The sequence below is a fragment of the Physeter macrocephalus genome, chromosome 20, assembly GCF_002837175.3.
Source record: "Physeter macrocephalus isolate SW-GA chromosome 20, ASM283717v5, whole genome shotgun sequence".
Classification (NCBI taxonomy): domain Eukaryota; kingdom Metazoa; phylum Chordata; class Mammalia; order Artiodactyla; family Physeteridae; genus Physeter; species Physeter macrocephalus.
Window position 1 is genome coordinate 68,331,212 of NC_041233.1, and position 21,597 is coordinate 68,352,808.

Genomic DNA, 21,597 nt, shown 5'->3' on the forward strand with positions numbered 1-21,597 from the left:
AGTGCTGTGAGGGTGGAGTGGGGCTGGTGGAGAGTGAGGCGAATGTTCGGTTTTGAAACCAAAGGACCGTAAGTCCCTCTCCCTCCAAACGAGACCGTCCCGCGGGCTCTGCGGCCGCCTCTGGACCGTCCGGAGAGAACATGGCGGCGTCCGGACCCCGGAGCTGCAGCCTCTCGGGCCTGCTCCCGGCTCAGACCTCGCTGGAGTACGCTCTGCTCGACGCCGTCACCCAGGAGGAGAAGGACAGCCTGGTCTACCAGTATCTGCAGAAGGTGGACGGCTGGGAGCAGGACTTGTCAGTGCCTGAGTTTCCGGAAGGTGAGGGGCTGGCTTCGGGGTGGGGACCCCTCCCGGAACCTCCCCTTCCTCGGGGACGTCGCCCTCCCCTGAAGCGGTGGGCGAGGCGTGGTTCTGCCGCCGCGCCGGGCAGAGGCGCTTCGCCCAGCCGAGCCTTTGTCCCCAGGCGGCGGCGGCGGCGGCGGACCGGGGGTTTGTGGAGGGCGGGCATATGCATCTTCGTCTCAGCATCGTCATCATCTTTGTGCATCATCCTAGCTCCCGTTTATTGATCGCTTCTTATGGGCCGCACACAGTCCTAAACACAAGGGTATTATCTTATTTAATCCTCTCTGCAAACCACTTGAGGTGCTCTTCTTAGCCCTATTTTATAGTTGGGAAACTGAGGCCCGGGGACAGGGAGGTTAAGTCGTCTGCCGAGGGCCTCACAGCTGAGAACGGCTAGAGTTGGATTATACAGACACCTCTCCTCCCCCCACTGCATCGGCCGGTTTCTTAACTGTGCCACACTCCGTTCAAAGGCGTGAACCTTGTAATTTTAAAAATCTGAATCAGTTATGGCCTGTCTCCAGGTTTGAATCCTGGCTCTGTGAATGTTTGGAGCCCGAGGGAACTGATATTCCCAGCAGTGCTATTTGTGAAGCTCATCTTGCTATGATAAATGAAACCGAACTTTACCTTCTTTGGTTGGGACTGGCATTGTTTTGACTGGTGGTGTTGGCGTGACTCCTGGCATGACACTGAAACCACATGTATAGTTAATTGGTTGGATGTGGCAGGGTTCCGTATCTCATGGGAGGTCTATTGGAACCTTGCCTCTGACGACAGCCTCGTGTCTTTCGAAGCCTTTTGCTCTCGCCTTCATACGTGCTTATTTTATCTGTTATTCTATACTGGACTTGAATTATTGTGGAATTCTATCAAAAGAATTGGGTGCATTAGTGCTTATCCCATCAAAGAAACTTTAAAAGTTTATATACATGAATGTGTATTTTTTTTTTAAATCTGTAAGAAGTTAGTTATGTATCGTACCCTGTCGTAAAACGGGCATGCCAGCAGCTAGGATTTGGGCCAGTGTTTTCATTTTATTGTTTGTATCTACGATGAGTGTATTTTATTACTATGAGATTTGATCTTTGTGACTCACACGTAATACAACAAAATATTCAGGCTTCATATTTGACACAGTCAAATGTTCTGCTGGACCTGATTATTGAGAACAGAATACTAGATGTGAGTTTTTTCTTGGTTTCTTTATCAGTTACTGTAATCAGGAAGTCATAAACATAACTCTCTCAAAAACACTGTGCTTTGTTAATTTCTTCAAAGAAACATGTTTTATGGGAAGCAGTGTGGTATAATGGATGGATTCAGACAGACCTGGAATTAAATCCCAGTTATTCCATTTGTCAGTTGCATGATTTTGAGCAAGTTAGTTGACTTTGCCAAGCCTTACTTTTCTCACTTATAAAATGGAAGCAATTATTTACCTTTCAGGTTTATTATGCAGACTATATATCTAAAGTTCTTAACTTCATAGGGGAGCTCAGTAAATGTTATTGTTAGCAGCTTTTAAAGTTATATTCATTGTTATTATTGTTATTATAAAGTGAATTATTAAGTCTGGTAAGCACATAGCACAATAACTGACATGTAATTATACTTTCCCTGCCTCCCCAATCTAAGTCACTTGACTATTTACAGAAAATAAATTTGAGACAAATTCATAAATATTTTAAAATTAGGATTTGAAATATACATAATTAGTTTGAAGTTTTATAGGGTCACTTGAGCTGGCATACAATTAAAATTTTACCAAAATGGATAGTTAAGACCTCACTGTACCCTAAACCTCACTAGGTGTGACTGATTGGCAGAAATATTAGTTTGATTTGCAGTTTTTTTTTTTTTTTTTAGAATTTTGTTTCAATTGAGTAACTTCAGTTGCTGTTATTAGTTGTTAGCTGTTATTATTCATTTGTTCCACCCAGCTTTGGCTTTCAGTTTCTATAAAATATTTCCAAATACCTGCTTCAAGTTATAATTAATAGTTTTAGTAGCTGCATTTATTTACTTATAAGCAACAAACTCATTATCTTTGTTTCCTTAAATTGGTTAAACAGAGATGCTGTACTTTTAATCTACTTTTGTTTAACAAAATTTTTCTTCATAGTGCGTATTTAAAATTGTAAATCATGGTCAAGTAATTATAAATTCTAACTTACAAAAGCACAGATTAATGAGATTCTGTTTTTCTTTTCTTTGGAGGGAAGGGAACATGCTCTTCTTCAATATTAATGTTGCTTCCATGAAATCTATAATAATAGCAGTGTGTTTTGCTTAACTTTGCATTTAAAATATTTTGTATTTAAGGTCTCACTCAAATCCAGAGCATTTCAGCTCTTTCTCTTATGACATTGGCTTAGGTATTTTGTATGTTTATCCTTATATTTTAACACTGTTTTTCGATATTTAGTTTATTCTTAAGGTTGGCCTTCATTCTCAGTAGCCCATTTGTACCTAATCATGTACTTAAGTCCTTTTAATATTTGATATTTCCTCTTATTTTTACCTAAATATGTTAATCTTACTTCCTTTCACACACAGACTAATATACCATTTCTGAAAGAATTTAGTAGCTTTTTCTTACTATATTTGCAGACTGTCTCATAATAGTAGCTTTCCCATCTCCTACCTCCCCACTCCCTTCCTGCCCTGCCAACCCCTTCCTTAGAAATAATAAGTGTTCATATTTTAATAGAAAGTTTTAAGTAAATTATCTTTATCATTTTCTTTAATCATTTTTTATTTTGTGTAAATTTCAGGATTAGAATGGCTGAACACAGAAGAATCTATTTCTGTCTACAAGGATCTATGTGGAAAAGTGGTCGTCCTTGATTTCTTCACCTACTGCTGCATAAACTGTATTCACCTATTGCCTGATCTTCATGCATTAGAACACTCATACTCTGATAAAGGTATCTGCCCTTTAATTGGTTTCTAACAGTCTGTCCTGGCATAGTCACTGAAAGAGGAGCTGACTCATTTTGCTCATAGGAGAATGAAACATTTGGCAAGACTTCAGTGATTCTAAAGTAATTTCTAATCTATGAATTAAGGGCTCCATGTACCTTTTCATGAAGAGTTAGGCTTAGGGATAATGGTTTGCCTTCCTGAAGAACCAGCATTTAGTCTATGGTTTTTCTTTAAAGATAGGACATAGTTTACTTTTTTCATGATCAAGTATTTTAAAAAGGTCATTTTGTATATCTGGACTTAGCTAAATCTGTTCTGTGAAAAAAAGAAAAAAATGAAATGTGTGACTAATTTTATATTCTTCTTGTTGTGATAAAAAGGTTTAAAGTTCTTATTAGGAAATATGAATAAGCTTCCTTTAATTTCAAATGACATAAACTACTACCTGTACTAATATTTTGGAAGGCAAATATTATAACAGATACTTTTTCTTTGACCCTGCTTTATTTAAAAATTACTTATAAAGGTTAATGTTTTCCAAAGCACACTAGGAAATCCTTTTTTGTGGTATTACAAATTCTGAAAATGTAAGAGATTATACTTAGTATTTTCTTTAGAACTTTGACATTTTTTCAGATTTTTTTTCTTGTTTACTTCTTGCTAAAAAGAGAGCATATGGTATAAATGAAACTAATTAAAGGTTCCATTTAATTAGGCTTAAATTAATTGAAGCTGTCCTCTTCGCAGTGACTAAAAAGAAGAGGGGGTCACTGATCTTGTGAGAGTATTCATGTACAAAAATGAAGGATTTCTTGAAACTTAGTTTAAAAAAAGGAGTGTTGGGTAAAACCTTCAGTGCAAGTGAAACTTCAGATGCTTTTAAATTGTAACGGACTGTATCTTGGAATTGCCTCTCGATGAGATTTACCAAGAACTCAAATATTCCCAATAGCTAAACCATGTTTTCAAAAATTCATCTATATTTAAGAAACATGAGTATTTCATTATCTCCTAGGTTTTGGATACTTGTGTGTCTTGTTCAAGTCCATGTAGTAAATACATTTATTGAGTATGTATTATGTGCAGGGTACTCTAACTGCTGGGGAAATATGTAACAAAGTTGAACTAAAGCATTATGGAACATGGGGAAAGGAGTGACTCGCTTTGCCTAGAAGCTTTGGAAAACATTTCTCAAGAGAAGGAGACAGTTAAGCTGGAACTTGAAAAATGAGCAGGAGTGCAGCTGAAAATGAAAATGGGGCAGGAGGGACACTCCTGGCTGAGGAAGTGACAGGTAAACAAGGAGGGAAGCACAGAAGAGTAGGTTTGGAGAGTGGTAAATAGTTTAGTGTTGCAAGATTGCAGGGGCCCCTGGGAAGAGTTAAAGGGGAGGAAGGTAGATTAGGTTCAGACTGCGTTATGAAGGGCTTTGTATAACGTTCTTAATAGTTAAGTTAATGGACTTTTTCATCCACTGAAAGTACAGAGATGTTTAAGGTTGTTTTTGATTTACTTGTTTAAGAGGAGGATGACAGTACGATTTGTGTTTCAGAATGCCACTTACAGACTGGGTTAAAAATCCCAAAGTTAACCATTTCCTACTTACGATCACCCCTAATGGACTGTGACTTACTTAATTGGTTAACCCCATACCTGAAGCTAGTTCAGTGGCTTCTTAGAATGGATCCTTAACAATCTCTTTACCAGTTTACTGAAAATATTTTTATAACACATTGTGACCAAAAATAATAACTATTTTTTATATATAAATACACTTCTGAAAAGTAAAATACTTTGTAAGTGGTTTCAACATTGTAATTTCAAAGAAACATTACTTCATTATTACGCTGCTGTATGAAAATGCTGGTAACTTAGAAATAAAAGATTTTTGTATTGCTTAGAAGATAAGCTCAGTTCATGTTCACAAAAGCAGGCATACCTAGAGATTATTATATGAAAGTTCAGTAGGCTGTCACTAAATTTGCTTTCTTGCTGCTGTCTTTTTCTTTTTTAATTTTTATTGGAGTATAGTTGATTTACAGTGTTGTGTTAGTTTCAGGTGTATAGCAAAGTGAGTGAGGTATATATGTGTCTATATCCATTCCTTTTCAGATTCTTTTCTCATATCGGTTATTACAGAATATTGAGTAGAGTTCCCTGTGCTCTACAGTAGGTCCTTGTTAGTTATCTATTTTATGTATAGTAGTGTGTGTATGTTAATTCCAATCTCCTAATTTCATGATGTTGTGTCTTATTTCATTACTATCTGATATGTTTCTGAATTTATCTTCAGCCATGCTATTTATGTTCTTGAAGAGACACTCAGCAGCCTGTTTTTATTCCATGAACTATTCAGTTCATTTTATCAGTAAGCTGGAAATGCTCGGCTGAGTGAGGAAGTGCATTTTAATTCAAAAACACTCGGAAAGAAGCCCGCTTTAGTACTCAGTCTCCTTCCTCTGTAAACAGCTTTTAAGGTCAGGTTTGTAATGGTGACCAGTATCGCTTTCACAATAGCCTAAAAGAAACTTTAAATGCCAAAGATCTAAAGCAAAAGTAAAAAGATACTTAATAGTAATGAATGGTTCTGGTTTCTCCTTGAGGGTTTCTCATTTCTTTTACCTGTTTATGCTGGATACATGAATGATATATAATACCCAAATTTAGCACAATGTCTATCATCTAAGGAAAAGTACTTGTTTTATAAGAAAACGTCTAGTAGGAAAACTTGGCATATTTTAAATTGTGTTCGCTAGGTGAATGTTAATATATAATTAAATCAGACCTTAAAAACCTAAATGCCATAACACTGCTGAGTAAACGCTGGTATTCTCGTTACGTGGTACATGCTATTTTTCACTTTATTAAAAATTAGAAGAATGTATTTCTAATTTATAGGGAAACTAAACCTTTTAATGAGTCAATATACAATTTTACTTTGTGTCAGGGTTCCCAAAACCACCCCCAGGTCAATAATTCTTTAGGAGGACTCACAGGATTCAGCATGTAGCTGTACTCATGGCTATAAGTTATTACAACAAAAGGACACAAAGCAGAATCAGCCAGGGGAAAAAAACGCGTGGGGCTGAATCCAGGAGCAAGCCGAGTCCTCTCTTGGTGGAGTCGCGTAAGAGGTGCTTCATTCCCCCAGCAAGGACTTGTTACAGCGAGTTTGCATGTTGCCAACCAGGGAAGCTCACTAGAGACAGCACCCAGCACTTTAGGCCTTGTGAGCTGCTCTCACCAGTTCTGGGAATGATGGGAATGCTTCTGAAATACAGACAAGGACCAGCCCTGTAAGCAGGTCTTTGAAAGAATAGTAGTGGGGCCTGCTATGTTAACTCTTTTCTGTACACACTTCACACTTTCTTTTTGCAGCACCCCATATACTGATTATTCTTTGTTCTTAAATAGTTAAAGTATGATGAAAATATTGGCTGATTTATGGCAGACTTTCAGAGTGTTTAATGTAGACACAGGGAAATGTCAGTTTTTGAAATTTAAAAAAGAATTCACATTTGCTTCTGGTCCGTGCTTTAATTTAGCGTTCGGGTGATTTTGATTCTTTTACTTCATGTTTCCATCTCTCCACATCCTTCTTCCCTTCCCTCGGGTGTTCTAGCCTCGGTGACCTGCCTTCATCCTTCTTGCCTAGTAAAGTCATACTCATCTTTTAGATCTCAAAATGCCTCAATTTACAGGTTTTGTAACATCTAAAACGTCTTAAATATTTTTAGTTTTTGCATTGAACTAAGTTATTATACTGCCTGTGATTAAACGATACTGTCTGCTATATACTATACATAAATATGTTACATACTACTATGCATAATTGTATCTATATGTCTATACGTTTCTGAAAAATAAGACCTTTGTAGTTAGTTCCCTGACCAGGGATCGAACTCATGCCCCCTGCAGTGGAAACACGGGGTCCTAACCCCTGGACTGCCAGGGAATTCCCTGAAGTTTCTTAAATGATTTTTAAAAGTTATTTTATTACTAATATTTTAGAAGCAGTTATTCTTTTTATTTGGTTTCACCTTTTCTCTTTCCCTTTCTTTTTCCTCTCCCTCTCATCTCTCTTTCTTCCTTTTCTTTTTTCCATGTTTTATTTTAAATGTAGTAGTTTTGATCCATGTGTTGGCAAAAGATCCATAAAGGGAAGAATCTTTTACATCCTATTTTTTATTGTGTATGATTAATAGAACAAGCAAAATATTTTAAGAAAAATTTCTGTATACTTACTTTAAGGTTGTTGACATTGAAAAAATGAGATGCATATTAGCTATTTGGCAGTTGTCCTTGTATGTAGATCACTATAGATATTCTATTTAGATAATATGATGTGGTTTATATATTGTACAAATATGTTTCTTCAGTATTTATGCCCTGTCCATTCATTTCCTATTATGTATGAGGCACTATGCTGGTAAATAATAAAACAGTGTATGGTCCCTAAATAATTAATAGGAATTACAGTCTAACAAGGGGAAGACTTACAATCAGATAGCCACACAAATATTTTTATAATTTCTGATTAGTGCTAAGAAGGAAAATTACAGACTGCTATGAAAACAAATAATGAATGAGGTTTACTCTAACCTGGAAGAATTAAAGAAAGCTTTTTTAAGAGTAAAAATTGACCTGAGATCTAAAAGACAGGTATGACTTTACTAGGTGAGAACGTTCCATGCAGAGAGACACTATGTGTCAAGGCTTTAAAGCAAGAGGAATAATGATATTCTGGACGAACTGAAGAAAGTCCTGGTTGCTACAGTACCCTGAGGGAGGGAAGGAAGAGTGGAAAAAGATGCTGGAGAAGTGAGATGTGGTTTTTGCATGTGGTTTTCCATTGGGAAAGCCTAGGGAGGATTTTCTGCCAGAGGGTGATGTGATCAGATTTGTGTTTTTTAAAGATCAGTTCATCTCCTGGGTGGGCAACTAATTAGTGGACAAGAAATGGATTGGTGACAAGGCTATCGTGCTCCCTGTGAGATATGATAATAGCTTAGCCCGTTATAGATGATAAGATCAATAGGACTCCTTCATGGATTAACTATGGGTGATGAGAGAGGGCTAGTTGGTTATTACAGAGATATCTCTAGGTAGGTTTCTGGCTTGTATAATTGGAAAGACGGTGGTGCCATTTGGTGACAGGAAACGGTGTAGAAAAGACGTTTGGAGGGGAAGTTCATGAGTTTAGTTTGAAGTATCTTTGAGACTTGCACTTCATTCTCCATCTGACTTCCATTGCTTTTAAGAAAAAGATCTCAATTCTCATTATGACTGCGAGACTGACCCTATCCGTATGTTTATTCTTGTTTTGTCCCATGCTCCCCTTTGTTCTCTGTGTTTAGTCACCTATCTTCTTCAGTCTCTGTCTTGTCCCACTTTTCAATGTGTTGTTTTCTCTCCCGGAAATCTCCTCTGTTGCTCTCTTCACATAGTTAACATCTTCTCATCATTTAGATCTCACCTCAGTCATCACTTTTTCAAAGAAGTGTTGGGATATATTGACCAAAGGAAAAAAATACATTTTTTGAAGTAATATATTAAGATATATGTTGTCTATATATATTATATATATAAAATATATTTGGACTCAACTCATGGTTTCTTTTTAAATTTATTATAAATCATCAATCATTTGTTTTGATTTTCAAATTTTCCGTATTTGACTAATGGGATCCCCTTCAGGCTATCACCTGTGTCCTTCTGACATGTCCTTATTCTCTGAGCACTTCTTTACTTGTCACAACAAAATATTTCCGGGTTCATCTTGTACTTTCCCAGTCCCATCTCTGAATCAGCCACTTCTCCAAGGAGCTCTCATTCCTTTTAGTATTGAACATTGGGAATGGTTTTGAGAAACTAAGATCTGGGCACTAGACGTGCTTGTTGCTAGTGGGGTGTCTTTGCTTCCAGTCCCTCTCAACTAATTTAAAAATTACTGGGTTTCCCTGGTGGCGCAATGGTTGAGAATCCACCTGCCGATGCAGGGGACACGGGTTCACGCCCCGGTCCGGGAAGATCCCACATGCCGCGGAGCAGCTGGGCCTGTGAGCCGTGGCTGCTGAGCCTGCGCGTCCGGAGCCTGTTCTCCGCAACGGGAGAGGCCACAACAGTGAGAGGCCCGCGTACCACCAAAAAAAAAAAAAAAAATTAAGCTAGTCCCTCTCACCCCCCATGAGGTTATGTTATTCATTTGAAATATAGCTAGATTCATTTGTTTCTGTTTGTATTTTTAGGCCCCCTTTCTCCATTTCTGTTGATTTTGTTTTCGAGTATGCAAAATTATAACATGGTCTGAAAGTCAGAACTATACAGAAAGTATAGCTCCATCCACCCATCTCTTCTGCCTATTCCTACCTTCTCATTCTTTCTGTCCCATTCTTTTTCTTTTTTAAAATTTCTTCTTTTTTTTTAACATAACAACTGACATACTATTGACATTTTTGTGCACTTCACTTTTGTCATGTGACATTTTTCCTGATAGTCACTCCTGGTTATTTTTAGTAGCTGCATAGTACTTTGTGTGTGTGTCTATGTGTGTACCATAATTTATTCAGCCTCTCTCCTATCCTATGCATTGGCCCTTACTTTGTTTCTAATATTTAACAGTTAGAAACAGTGAATAATCTTGCGGATACATTTTTGTACTGCTGGTAGTATATCTTAAGGGTAAATTCGTAGAAGTGGGATTGCTGGGTCAAAGTTAAATGTATATACAATTTTGTTAGATATTGCCATGTTCCGTACCAGGAGGACTGTACCAGTTTGCAGTCTTTTTTTTTTTTTTTGGCCGCACCACGCAGCTTTCGGGATCTTAGTTCCCTGACCAGGGATCAAACCTGGGCCCCCTGCAGTGGAAGCGCAGAGTCCTAACCACTGGACTGCCAGGGAATTCCCTCAGTTTGCATTCTTACTAACAGTGTATGGTGTCTCTTTCCCCGTTGCTGCTTCAGTAAAATGTGTTGACATATTTTTACATTTTTACTGGTTTAGTATATGAGAAATGGTATCTCGGTGTAGTTTTAAATTGCATTTTAGAGTGGAGTTGAACAAGTCTTTTCATATGTTTATGGCTATTTATTGTAAATGGTGTTTTGTTTACCATTATATCCTCCAAAACTGGGTATTATGTAGGTATATAAAGTCTATTGATTTCTGTGTGTTAATTTTTTTTTTTTTTTTTTTTGCCGTACGTGGGCCTCTCACTGCTGTGGCCTCTCCCGTTGCGGAGCACACGCTCCGGACGCGCAGGCTCAGCGGCCATGGCTCACGGGCCCAGCCGCTCCGCGGCATGTGGGATCTTCCCGGACCGGGGCACAAACCCGTGTCCCCTGCATCGGCAGGCGGACTCTCAACCACTGCGCCACCAGGGAAGCCCTCTGTGTGTTAATTTTATATTCCACAACTTCCTGAATCTTTTATTATTTGGGCTAGTTTTGTAATTGATTCTCCGGAGTTTCCCTAACATACTATCATATTATCTGCAAAGAAAATAATTTCCAGTTCTTACACCTATAACTTATTTCTCTTGTCTGATTTTGTTGTCTACTACCACCCTTCCTACTCATTGTTAAATAGTAGTGTAAACAGTGGACATCCCTGCCTTGTTCCTTATCTTACTGGAAAACTTCTAGTTCTTCTCCATTAAGTTAGAGGCTGGTTTTAGGACTCAGTTATATTTATTTACTCAATTAACAAATTATCAAAGTACAAAATTACTTTAAATTGTATCTCAATAAACCTGATGTTAAAAATCTATCTCTGCTACTTCTGGGTTTGGAGGAGAATGGTGGCTACCTAATTTTGAATCTCCCCATGTCCCTTTTCCCTGCTCCCCAAACATAAAAACAACAGGGAGAGTAAATAGAACCACACTTGATCCTACGTTCAGCAATACTAGGAGACAGAGAATACCATGGCCTGCAAATTACCTGTAACTTGTGAAATAAACCTAATTCCATTAAAGATCCTGCTACTACTAGCCAGCAGGTGCTGAGAACAGAAATGGGAGAGGCTTAAAAGAGTCCATGAAAAAAATAAAGTGGTTCAGAGGACTTAGGCAAAGCACAGAGTAATCCCCTTAACTGCAGAAAGAGAAACTCCAACACTAAGTGCAAAATACTGAGCACAGGTTTGGATATACTAGAACATAGTGCTAGCTCTTGAAAGAGTGTGGGACTGGGAACAGAAGCCTCAGAGAAGCATTGCTTCTGGAAGAGAATCAGATATGTAGAGGTGTGTGTAGTTTCCCTTGGAGATAGTCTACTGAAGGGAACGAAGAAGAGAGGGAAAAGTTAAGGATGCTGCAGAAACAAGAATATACACATCAACTCCTTCTTCCAACGGCGCTATCTGAAAAAAGACTGCACAGAAAAGGGGGACTGTCAGAAGAGGGCACTCTCAAACTAGGAGCTCTGTTCAAAAAATGATTAGGATTATTAAAAAGCAGATCACATCCATATAAAACTGTAAAAAGCTGAAAATGTGATTCAAAGTTGAAATGCTGATGAAAATTCTCACTTAATCAAAAAGTTGACAGAAACTATAAAACAGTCCTCCATATTGAATGACATATCCTCTAAAAGTATTTAGGAATAATGAAAAAGCTTGAATCAGAAATTTTAAAACTAAAAACAGAAATGGACGCCCCCCCCTCCCGCAAAACAAAGGAAGAAATGAGTGTTGCTTGAACCAGAAAAGAAATAGAAGAAAAAAGTCTGAATAATATTAGAGATGAAGACTAAATTACAGGGTGTCCAAGGGATAATAAATTCATGTAAAAATGTTATAAGGGGCATTGAGCTAAAGCAGGGATATAAAAACAGACTTAGAGACTGAAAACAAGCTTAAAAAAAAAAGTAAAAAGGGTTAGAGAGGAAATGATTGAATTGGAAGACTAGGAGAAGAGGTCCAACATAAGACTACTTTGGAGACTGAAGAAGAAAATCAAAACAACTGACCAGAACTAATATCTAAAATTAGAATCCAAGAAGACATTCCAGAAATAAAAGGAACCTTAAATCTACATATTGAAAGGGGCCTACTAGATACCAGGGAAAATACCCAGAACAGCCTAAGAAATATCCTAGTAAAACTATTACACTTTAAAGATGTTTTTTAAAAAAGTCCTCAGGGCCTCTAGGAAAAGATGACTTTGAAAGACATGTAAATTAGACTGGACAGACTTTTCACAAATAACATACAAAGCAAGGTAACAGTGAAGCAACATTTCTAAGAATCTTAAGGAAGTACAAACCAAGGATTTTATATCTAAGCAGCTGCCTTTCAAGAATTAATCAGGGTTATAGAAAGTTTTTTTTAATTTGTTTTTATAAATTTATTTATTTATTTATGGTTGCATTGGGTCTTCGTTGCTGCGAGCGGGGGCTTCTCTTTGCGGAGCACGGGCTGTAGGCGCTCAGGCTTCAGTAGTTGTGGCACGTGGGTTCAGTAGTTGTGGCTCGCGGGCTGTAGAGCGCAGGCTCAGTAGTTGTGGCGCACGGGCTTAGTTGCTTTGTGGCATGTGGGATCCTCCCGGACCACAGCTCGAACCCGTGTCCCCTGCATTGGCAGGCAGATTCTTAACCATTGTGCCACCAGGGAAGTCCTAGCAAGACAGTTTTGAATGTCCAAGAACTCAGAGAATACTGTGCCCATGTGCCCTTTCTGGTGAATCTACTTGAGGGAGATTCTAACCAGGTGTGACTAAGGAAACTCCAGACGGATGAATGAAGACTTCATACATGTATTTGTAGAGCTGTGACCAACGAGGATGAGGCGTTTGGTGAATCAGTCAGAGTTTGATCAGAGGAGAAGGACCACTAGGAGTAAGGAGAAATAATAAGGATTTGTTAAAGGCACTTGACCTTATGTAATTGTGGGAGCTGGTTAACTAGTCTACATGTATATAGCTGTTGCTTCTGTGTCTGATGCCTCAATTTGAAGTCAGAAGTTCAGGCAGTTGAAAAGGAAAGATGGATAAGAAGTAGGCGGGATCAAGGGTAAGCTACAACCTGCACGCATGAACTGGAACCCATAAGGATGAACTGGAACCTATGTAAGCTTCCAATTTGAATAATGAGGTGACCAGAAAAATGAGTTTGTTCCCTTCATCAGGAGCTAAAAACTTGCCTGGCCCAGAAGTTGCAAAAGCTGAGGGAGGAGATCTGGCAGGAGCTGATGCAGCTGCAGGGGCCCAGCTGCTACCCCACAACCACTGAGGTGAGCCAGTAGATGAGCCACAGAGTGTGTAAACTGCAGTAGCACCTGGTGCCCTGCACCAGTCTTCCAACAAGAGAGGATATGGCTGCTGCTGCCTTTAACACCTTCCAGTTCTCTCACATAATATCTTGTGGTCTAGGATAACCCAGAGCTAGGCAGGGAATAGAATACTGGAAAACAATTCCAACTTAGCTAAATCGATAAATCCATCACCCAAGAGTAGAAGAATAATATAAAATCACATATTCTGACAAAATTAGAAAGAATGCAACTAAGGAAAGATGGAAAGAAAAAGGAGAGAGGGGAAACAGAAGACTATTGATTATTGTATAGGTAATAAGTGGTAAAGGATGCCATTTAAAAATGATAGGCCAGATAGTAAAAAGTTATAAAAAATGGGGATTAATACTTTTATAATATGATTTAAAAGTATTAATAGAAAATAACCACTGGAACAAAAATAGAAAACTTTTTAAATAGAAGCAATAAGTTGCTTCCTTTATTGCTTGGTACATGGATATTCCTAATTGTTTTATCTTTGTTGGGAATGCTTTTCACATTAAAACGTTTCTTCCTTTGTCCTGTTTAATGCTTTGGGGCTTAAAATCTACCTTGTCGGGTAGATCCTACCTACCAGGATCACACCCTTATGTTCCTGTTGCTTTCATTTGCCCATGTATCTTTGTGCATATCTTTATTTTTAGCTTTTCTGATCCAGATCTTTTTAGTAGATGAGTTAAACCCATTCACATTTATTTATAAGTATTATTATATATAGTTATTGTGTTATTTTGTGTATTAGGTTTTATTTGCTGTTTCTCAACATGATGTGCTTTTTTGCTATTTTACTTTACTGATTTCTTTTGATATATAGAAAGTGTTGTATTTCTCTTTTATTGGTTATCTTTGTACTTATAACTTTAAAAAATAATAATAATGAACATTTGTTGAAGTTTTACAGTAAACTAGGTACTATGCTAAATGCCTTATACAGATTATCTTTTTAAATCCTCAAAACTGACCTATGAGGCAATTCCTATTAGTTTCCCATTTTACAAATAAGAAAACTGATGCACAGAGAGATTAAGTAACATGCCCGAGGTAACATGTTACTTGGTAATCAATGCTGAGTTTTTCTCTGAATCCAGCCTAACACTTCATACTTTTTTTTCTATATTATTTTCTTGATATACTGTATTGATTAGGTAGAAGAAATATGTTGTTTTTAGTTTTTAGTTTTCAGTAGGTCTGCTGTCTACAACAAGGTTTGTTCTAAGAACTATACAATAGGAATTTTAAATAAATCAAAGACCTTATGGAAACATCTTGTTTATATTCATTATGTTAATCTATAATAGAGTTAGGTCAGAAAAATTTAAGAGGATAATGTGATAATAAATACCAACAAAAAGCAATCATAGTCACTGTGAATTTCAAAGGGGCTTAAAACAGGTAGAAAAAGTTATAAAATTTCAGCATCTTCAAAGAAAATAGGGAATATTATTTTAAAGCTTTATCTAGATAAAGGGCACAGGGTTTTAAACTTAAAATAGCTACATGGTTTTGATCATATGTGTTTGAATTTAGATTTAAATGTTAATTTTTTATTCATGAGTGTAAATGCAGTTGAAGATACTAATTTAGTTCTATGTTTCCTCTTTTAATCTCTGACTGTTTATACTTATTTATGACCCCAAACCGAATATGTGGATGGTGATATTCAAACTTTAATACTTCATAATGTTCAACGTATAATTTTTCCCGTTTAGATGGTCTTCTGATTGTTGGTGTTCACTCGGCTAAGTTTCCAAATGAAAAAGTCCTGGATAATGTTAAGAGTGCTATTCTTCGATACAACATCACCCACCCTGTGGTTAACGATGCAGATGCCAGCCTATGGCAAGAACTAGAAGTTTCCTGCTGGCCAACTCTGATCATCCTTGGACCCCGTGGAAACATGTTGTTTTCTTTGATTGGAGAAGGACATAGAGAGAAATTATTTTTATATACTTCAATAGCTTTAAAATATTACAAAGATAGGGGACAGATCAGAGATAATAAAATTGGAATAAAACTCTATAAAGATTCTTTGCCATCTTCACCATTGCTGTTTCCTGGCAAAGTAACAGTAGACCAAGTTTCTAATAGATTGGTAATAGCAGACACTGGACATCATAGAATTTTGGTCGTCTGGAGGAATGGACAAATTCAGTACAGCATTGGAGGTAAAGTTTGCTAATTATGTTATATAATGTACTTTACATTATACATGTAAAAAAATAGTTCAAGGAAATGTATTAAAATTGAAACTTATAAATAAGAACTAATTGTAGAAGGGCAGTTTACACCGATTTTAACGTCATCAGAGATTATTTTGTTAATTGTGTCTGAATTAATCTCTTCTCACTCCCTCAAAAACAAACAAAACTACCCAAAAAACTCCATTAAGATCAAAAGGAGGAAATCTTTTGTGTAATTTTCAAGTATATTCATATATCCCATCTGGTTTTTTCAAAAATCTGCCACACTATTGTATCTTATGAAAGTATTATATACATTTTAGATTTGGGTCATTTTAAATGGAAGTATTTCACTTTCCATCAAAATATTGCCATATATATATATTTGTTTATTTATTTGTTTGTTTATGGCTGCGTTGGGTCTTTGTTGCTGCGTGCGGGCTTTCTCTAGTTGCAGCGAGTGGGTGCTACTCTTCGTCGCGGTGCACGGGCTTCTCATTGTGGTGGCTTCTCTTGTTGCGGAGCACGGGCTCTAGGCAAGCGGGCTTCAGTAGTTGTGGCACGCGGGCTGAGTAGTTGTGGCTCACGGGCTCTAGAGCACAGGCTCAGTAGTTGTCGCGCACAGGCTTAGTTGCTCTGCGGCATGTGGGAGCTTCCCGGACCAGGGCTCGAACCCACGTCCCCTGCATTGGCAGGCGGATTCTTAACCACTGCGCCACCAGGGAAGTCCCTAGCCATATGTTTTTTAAGACCACAACAATACCCTAGGAAGTTGAGTCTTAGATTATGAAATAACCTAGGATTTGTATATTATTATACTTTTCTCTCCTTCCATAAGAACTTAAGCATACTTCTGAATCCATCCATTTGGTTGTAGTGAAATAAAAGTATCATACAGGCATAGATCATTTTCTTCCATATCTCCCTGGTCTTGATCTATAAAGGGCTCTTATTGACATATAATTAATAATATCTGTTAAATACATTATTAATCCTGCTCACCAGGCTGAACTGACCTCTGACAACATAATTAGCCAAAGAGAAAAGTAATTCATCTCTCTGCAATCCTACTTTAGTCACACATGCAGTGTTAGTACATAAAGTAGGGATATCAACATTCCTGATGCAAATAAACTAATAAATAAACTAATTGTTTCCTAAGCCCTGGGGCTATTCTTAGTATGCCAGGGTATCATTCCCTTAGCTCTTGAATTCATTTGTTTCTCGTTTGTTGTTTCTGTTAGAGTATGTGTGTGTTCTATATTGTTTATTTTGCTTGGGCAACTTGGTATTTTAGTTAATAACAGGAAGTTATGACAGTTGTCACTCAAAAAGCATCTGTTATAGCAAGTTACATTTAAATGGTTAAAAGTTTTTAATAGATTCTAACGTTTTCTAAATAGTTTAGATGGATGTTCTCCTTTGTTAATCAGAGGAACCAGCAGCAAGCTACCATTTCCAAACATGTTTCTAGGAATATTGTTATCTTGTGATAAATTTATATTTATTCTACAATTTTTAAAAAAGAATTCTGTGGTCAGATACACTCAGGAAATACTGGTCAGATGTGCTTTAAAAGATTTTTGGTGGTGGTGGTGTCCCTGTACTCAGATCTTTTACTCTGCCTAATGTATCTCATGAATATATGAGAGGAGGTTATAGTATACAGTATATTCCAATCTGAAGTGATCACAGTACTCTCGCTTTTTTTTCTGCAGGGAACTCTCATCACCAACAATAATAAATAGTATTATTAATAATAGTCATAATAGCAAACAAAAATATGCCTGGCATTATTCTAAGCACTTTACCTGTATTAATTTATTTAGTCCTCACAGTGCTATGAGTTAGGTATATTATTAATTCCATTTTACAAAAGAGTAACTGAGACACACAGAACTTGCCCAGATCATTAGCTAGGAAGAGCTAGGGTTTAAACGAAATCTGTTAACTTGGGATTCATGGACTATTAAGAAATGCTTGAATGATCCTCATGATTTAGGAACCCCTTGAAATTCCTGTGACATTTTATGGGCATGTGTATTTTTGTAAGGAAAGGGTTTGTAATTTTCAGTTATAATCAAAGGAGTTTATCTTCCAAAATTGTTAAAAATCATTCATCTAGATTGTAAAAGATTTAAGTTATTTTTTAATTCTTTCTAGTCTAGATAATAGGTAATTCAGATGCTTTTTGAAGTAATTTCTTCTGATATATACTACTAAAGTGTACTAGTAACCATTATCTAGTAAGCCCTGTCATTAGCAAAACTTACTCTTGAGAAAATAGGTATCTTGGGATACAGTTTAGTTTTTAGGTAGAAATATCAAGTTATTTATATTAAAATCCCAGCTTTAAATACAAATTTTATTTTTTCGGTGTTACTTTGAGAAAACTAAGTGGAAAAATTTTGTCTTACGGCTATCTTGTCTTGTAGGACCCAACCCTGGAAGAAAAGATGGAATGTTTTCAGAGTCAACTTTTAACTCACCACAAGGTGTAGCCATAATGGATAATATCATATATGTGGCAGATACAGAAAACCACCTTATAAGAAAGGTAATTTTCCATTTTAAATAAAGTTTTAATCTTTCTAATCCGAAAAACTTATATTTACTTGCTACATAAACATTTGAAGTGAGAGGGTGTTGCTTAAATACTTCAGATCATCCTCATTCAGCTTTTTTCAGAGGTTACTTACTTTAACTTTATTCTTAGACAAACCCATCAAATCGTTTTTTTAATCCTTTATTTTAAAGTCATGTGCCTAATCACCCAAAACCTCCTCATTTTGAGGTATTTTCCTAACTACTATTTATAAAGTGATGCTTTGTCCTTTTTCAGTTAAATTTTCTCAAACTTAGGAAAAAAAAAAAACAAACCACTCCTGCATCCCTTCAGCTCTTATGCTTTGTCTGGGAATACTTATCTGTCAATTAGTCTTAAAATTTATTTTATCTCATTATAAAAGTAATGTATGATCTTGTTTTTAAAAAAATGAATTAATACATAAAGGTAAAAAAGGTCTCCTAATCATCTATTCAGGCTCTCCAGGGGTAACCAACCATTGTTAAAATTTGTGTCTTCAGAAATTTTCTACTCATGTACAAGTAATTTTATATTGAAAGGACTGTCTCTAGAGAATCTTCTTTTTTAAACAAATGGAATCATAATGTACATACATAATTCCTACATTCTTTTTTTAACTTTTTTTTCCATGTTATTCATATGACTGTGACTGCATAGTATTACCTAGTTATTTTAAACATTTCTTATTGATGAGTATTCTGACTGTAATCTGTTGGTCTTTAAGTTGTTATTTCTATTTGGAAAATAAGTAAGTTCCTCTAACCCATTCTGTCTGAACATATATGTACTACATATTGTACCTAAGTACATTTAGGTACTTCCTTGCTTTTCTCGCTGTTTCTCTCTCTTGATATTTTTGCCCATTTATATTACAAAATTATCAACTAATATATATATAATAGGAAAAAACATATGTAGAACATTTAGTAATAACCACTGTAATGTAAATCTCCATGAGGGTGTGACATTTGTTTTCTTTACTACTGAAATCCTAAGCACCTAAAACAGTGCCTGGCCCACAGTAGGTGTTTATTAGATATTTGTTGAATTAATTTATAAGCAAATAACATCTGTTGAATGAAGCATTTTCTAAAGCGTAAATTCCTCTTAATATGAAGAGATGTTACCTGAAAAAAGGATTTTGTAGATTTGTAAATTAAAGCAGACTTATTTTTTGAAAGTCTTGCTAATATATTTTAATATGCTAATATATTGTGAATACACTAGTGGGGGGATATGTGTGTGTGGTATTTCTAAACTTATTTGACCAAGGAGCCCTTTTTAGGCAGAACTTTTCATAGGACTAATAGCTGAATGTTGTGTACTCGGAAAAGTGCTTTTATGTTACTAACTCCTTAGAGGTCAGTATTTCCTTATCATTATCTTTTTGGGGTTCTATGCTTCCAAAATTTATCAGAGTGTCATAGATATCTAACAGGATATTGAAGTAGTAATATATGTAGCCCACAACATACAGGGAGTACTTGTCCTGTTTTGATTTTATGTTCTTTCTCTTGCTTTAGGACTTAGTGGGTTTTGGAGTATTGACAGCATTTCAAATACTTTTTAAGTAGCATAATCGTCATAACAAATATAGGTTACTTGAAGTCATTTTTATGACTTAGTTTAGTGTCTGCAAAAATGGAAATGAGAGAATTATGATTTCTTCCTTTTGTTTTAAAAGTATAAAAATATTTATTGTATTTTACATTTAAGATCTCATTTGCAGAGGGTTGGTCATACTCCTACATTCACAGTTCATGAACATCATTGTTCCATGCCGAGCTGTCTCTTGTTAGAATAACTTATTTATTAATTTGCAAATTCCTCTTCATCTCCATTTCCATATCCCCTGCCATTCCCTGTACATAAGTACTCCTATAGGCAGCCTTTCTGATAATGTTTAATTCACATCTTCTTATTTATCAGTGACCTTGTAAAACATGTAGTATTTTGTGTGTGTGTTTTTGTAACAACTTTATTGTGATATATTTTACATAGTACAAAGGTCACCCATTTCGTGAATGTAATTCAGGAATTTTTAGTAAATGTAACAAGTTGTGTAACCATCACCATAAATCATTTTTAGAACATGATCATCCTCCTGGTAAGAACGCTCATGCCCAGTTACAGTTAATCCCCGTTCCCGCCCCCAGCCCTGATCTACTTTTTGTCTCTGTAAATTTGCCTCTTTGAATATTTCATATAAGCAGAATCATACAATATATGGTCTTACGTGTCTGGCTTCTTTCATTCTGTGTAATGTTTTTGAGGTTCATTGATGATGTAACATGTCAGTAATTAATTCCTTTGTATTGCTGGATAGCATTCTATTGCATGTATAAACCACATTTTATCCGTTTACCAGTTGGTGGACATTTAAGGTGTTTTCCAATTTTTGGCTATTTATAAATAATTCACATATAAGTTTTGTGTGGACATACATTTTTATTTCTCTGGGGTAAGTGTGTAAATACTGGAAGTCTTGATTCGTATGTTTTATATTTTGTGTTTAACTTTTTGAGAATGTGCTAAACCACAGTGGTTGCATCATTTTACATTTCTACCTGCAATATATGTGGGTTCCAATTTCTCCAGATCTTCACCATTACTTATCATTTTCCATTTTCTTTTTTTTCATTTTCCATTTTTGAACTTATAGGCATTCTACTAGGTGTGAAATGGCCTATCATTGTGGTTTGGAATATGCGTTTCTCTGATGAGGAATGATGTTGAGCATCTTTTCCTATGTATATGGACCATTTGTTTATCTTCTTTTGAGAAGTGTCTATTCAGATTCTTTGACAATTTTTTATTGGTTTTTTTGTGTTTTTTATTATTGAGTTGTAAGAGTTCTTTGTATATTCTAGATGCAAATTCCTTATCAGATATATGATTTTCAGTACTTTCCCACATTCTGTGAATTGTCTTTTCACCTTTTTTTCCCCACACACACACTGTATTTTATTTTTACAAGAGATAAATAAACTGACACCAAGCATTGTAAATGGATGACTGCAACAAAAGCAACAATGATTGCAATTATCAAACACGAAACACACTCATACTATGTCATAATATTGACATTCAGTCCAGTAATCCTCCACTGTAACAGCTTCTTTACTTTGCAGTGAAAATTGATTTGTATATTTTTTGCCTCTGAGCCTTTGTGGGATTTTTTTTTTATTCAAACAGAAAGTCACAAAAATTATAATCATCCTCATCAGTTCACTCAGTCCCATGTAATTAATTTTTTTCATCTTG

The 21,597-nt window shown here is 36.2% G+C and overlaps 1 protein-coding gene across 1 annotated transcript in view; it reads left to right on the forward strand.

Moving 5' to 3' along the window:
- The first annotated feature begins 22 nt into the window (after positions 1–22).
- NHLRC2 (NHL repeat containing 2) overlaps positions 23–21,597 on the forward strand; it is a 57,432-nt gene continuing 35,857 nt past the window's right edge. The window contains exons 1-4 of the mRNA XM_024121492.3: positions 23–318; positions 3,123–3,275; positions 15,276–15,731; positions 18,182–18,303. Coding sequence (XP_023977260.1) covers positions 141–318; positions 3,123–3,275; positions 15,276–15,731; positions 18,182–18,303 — 909 coding nt within the window. The 5' untranslated portion in view covers positions 23–140. The remainder of the gene's footprint in view (positions 319–3,122; positions 3,276–15,275; positions 15,732–18,181; positions 18,304–21,597) is intronic.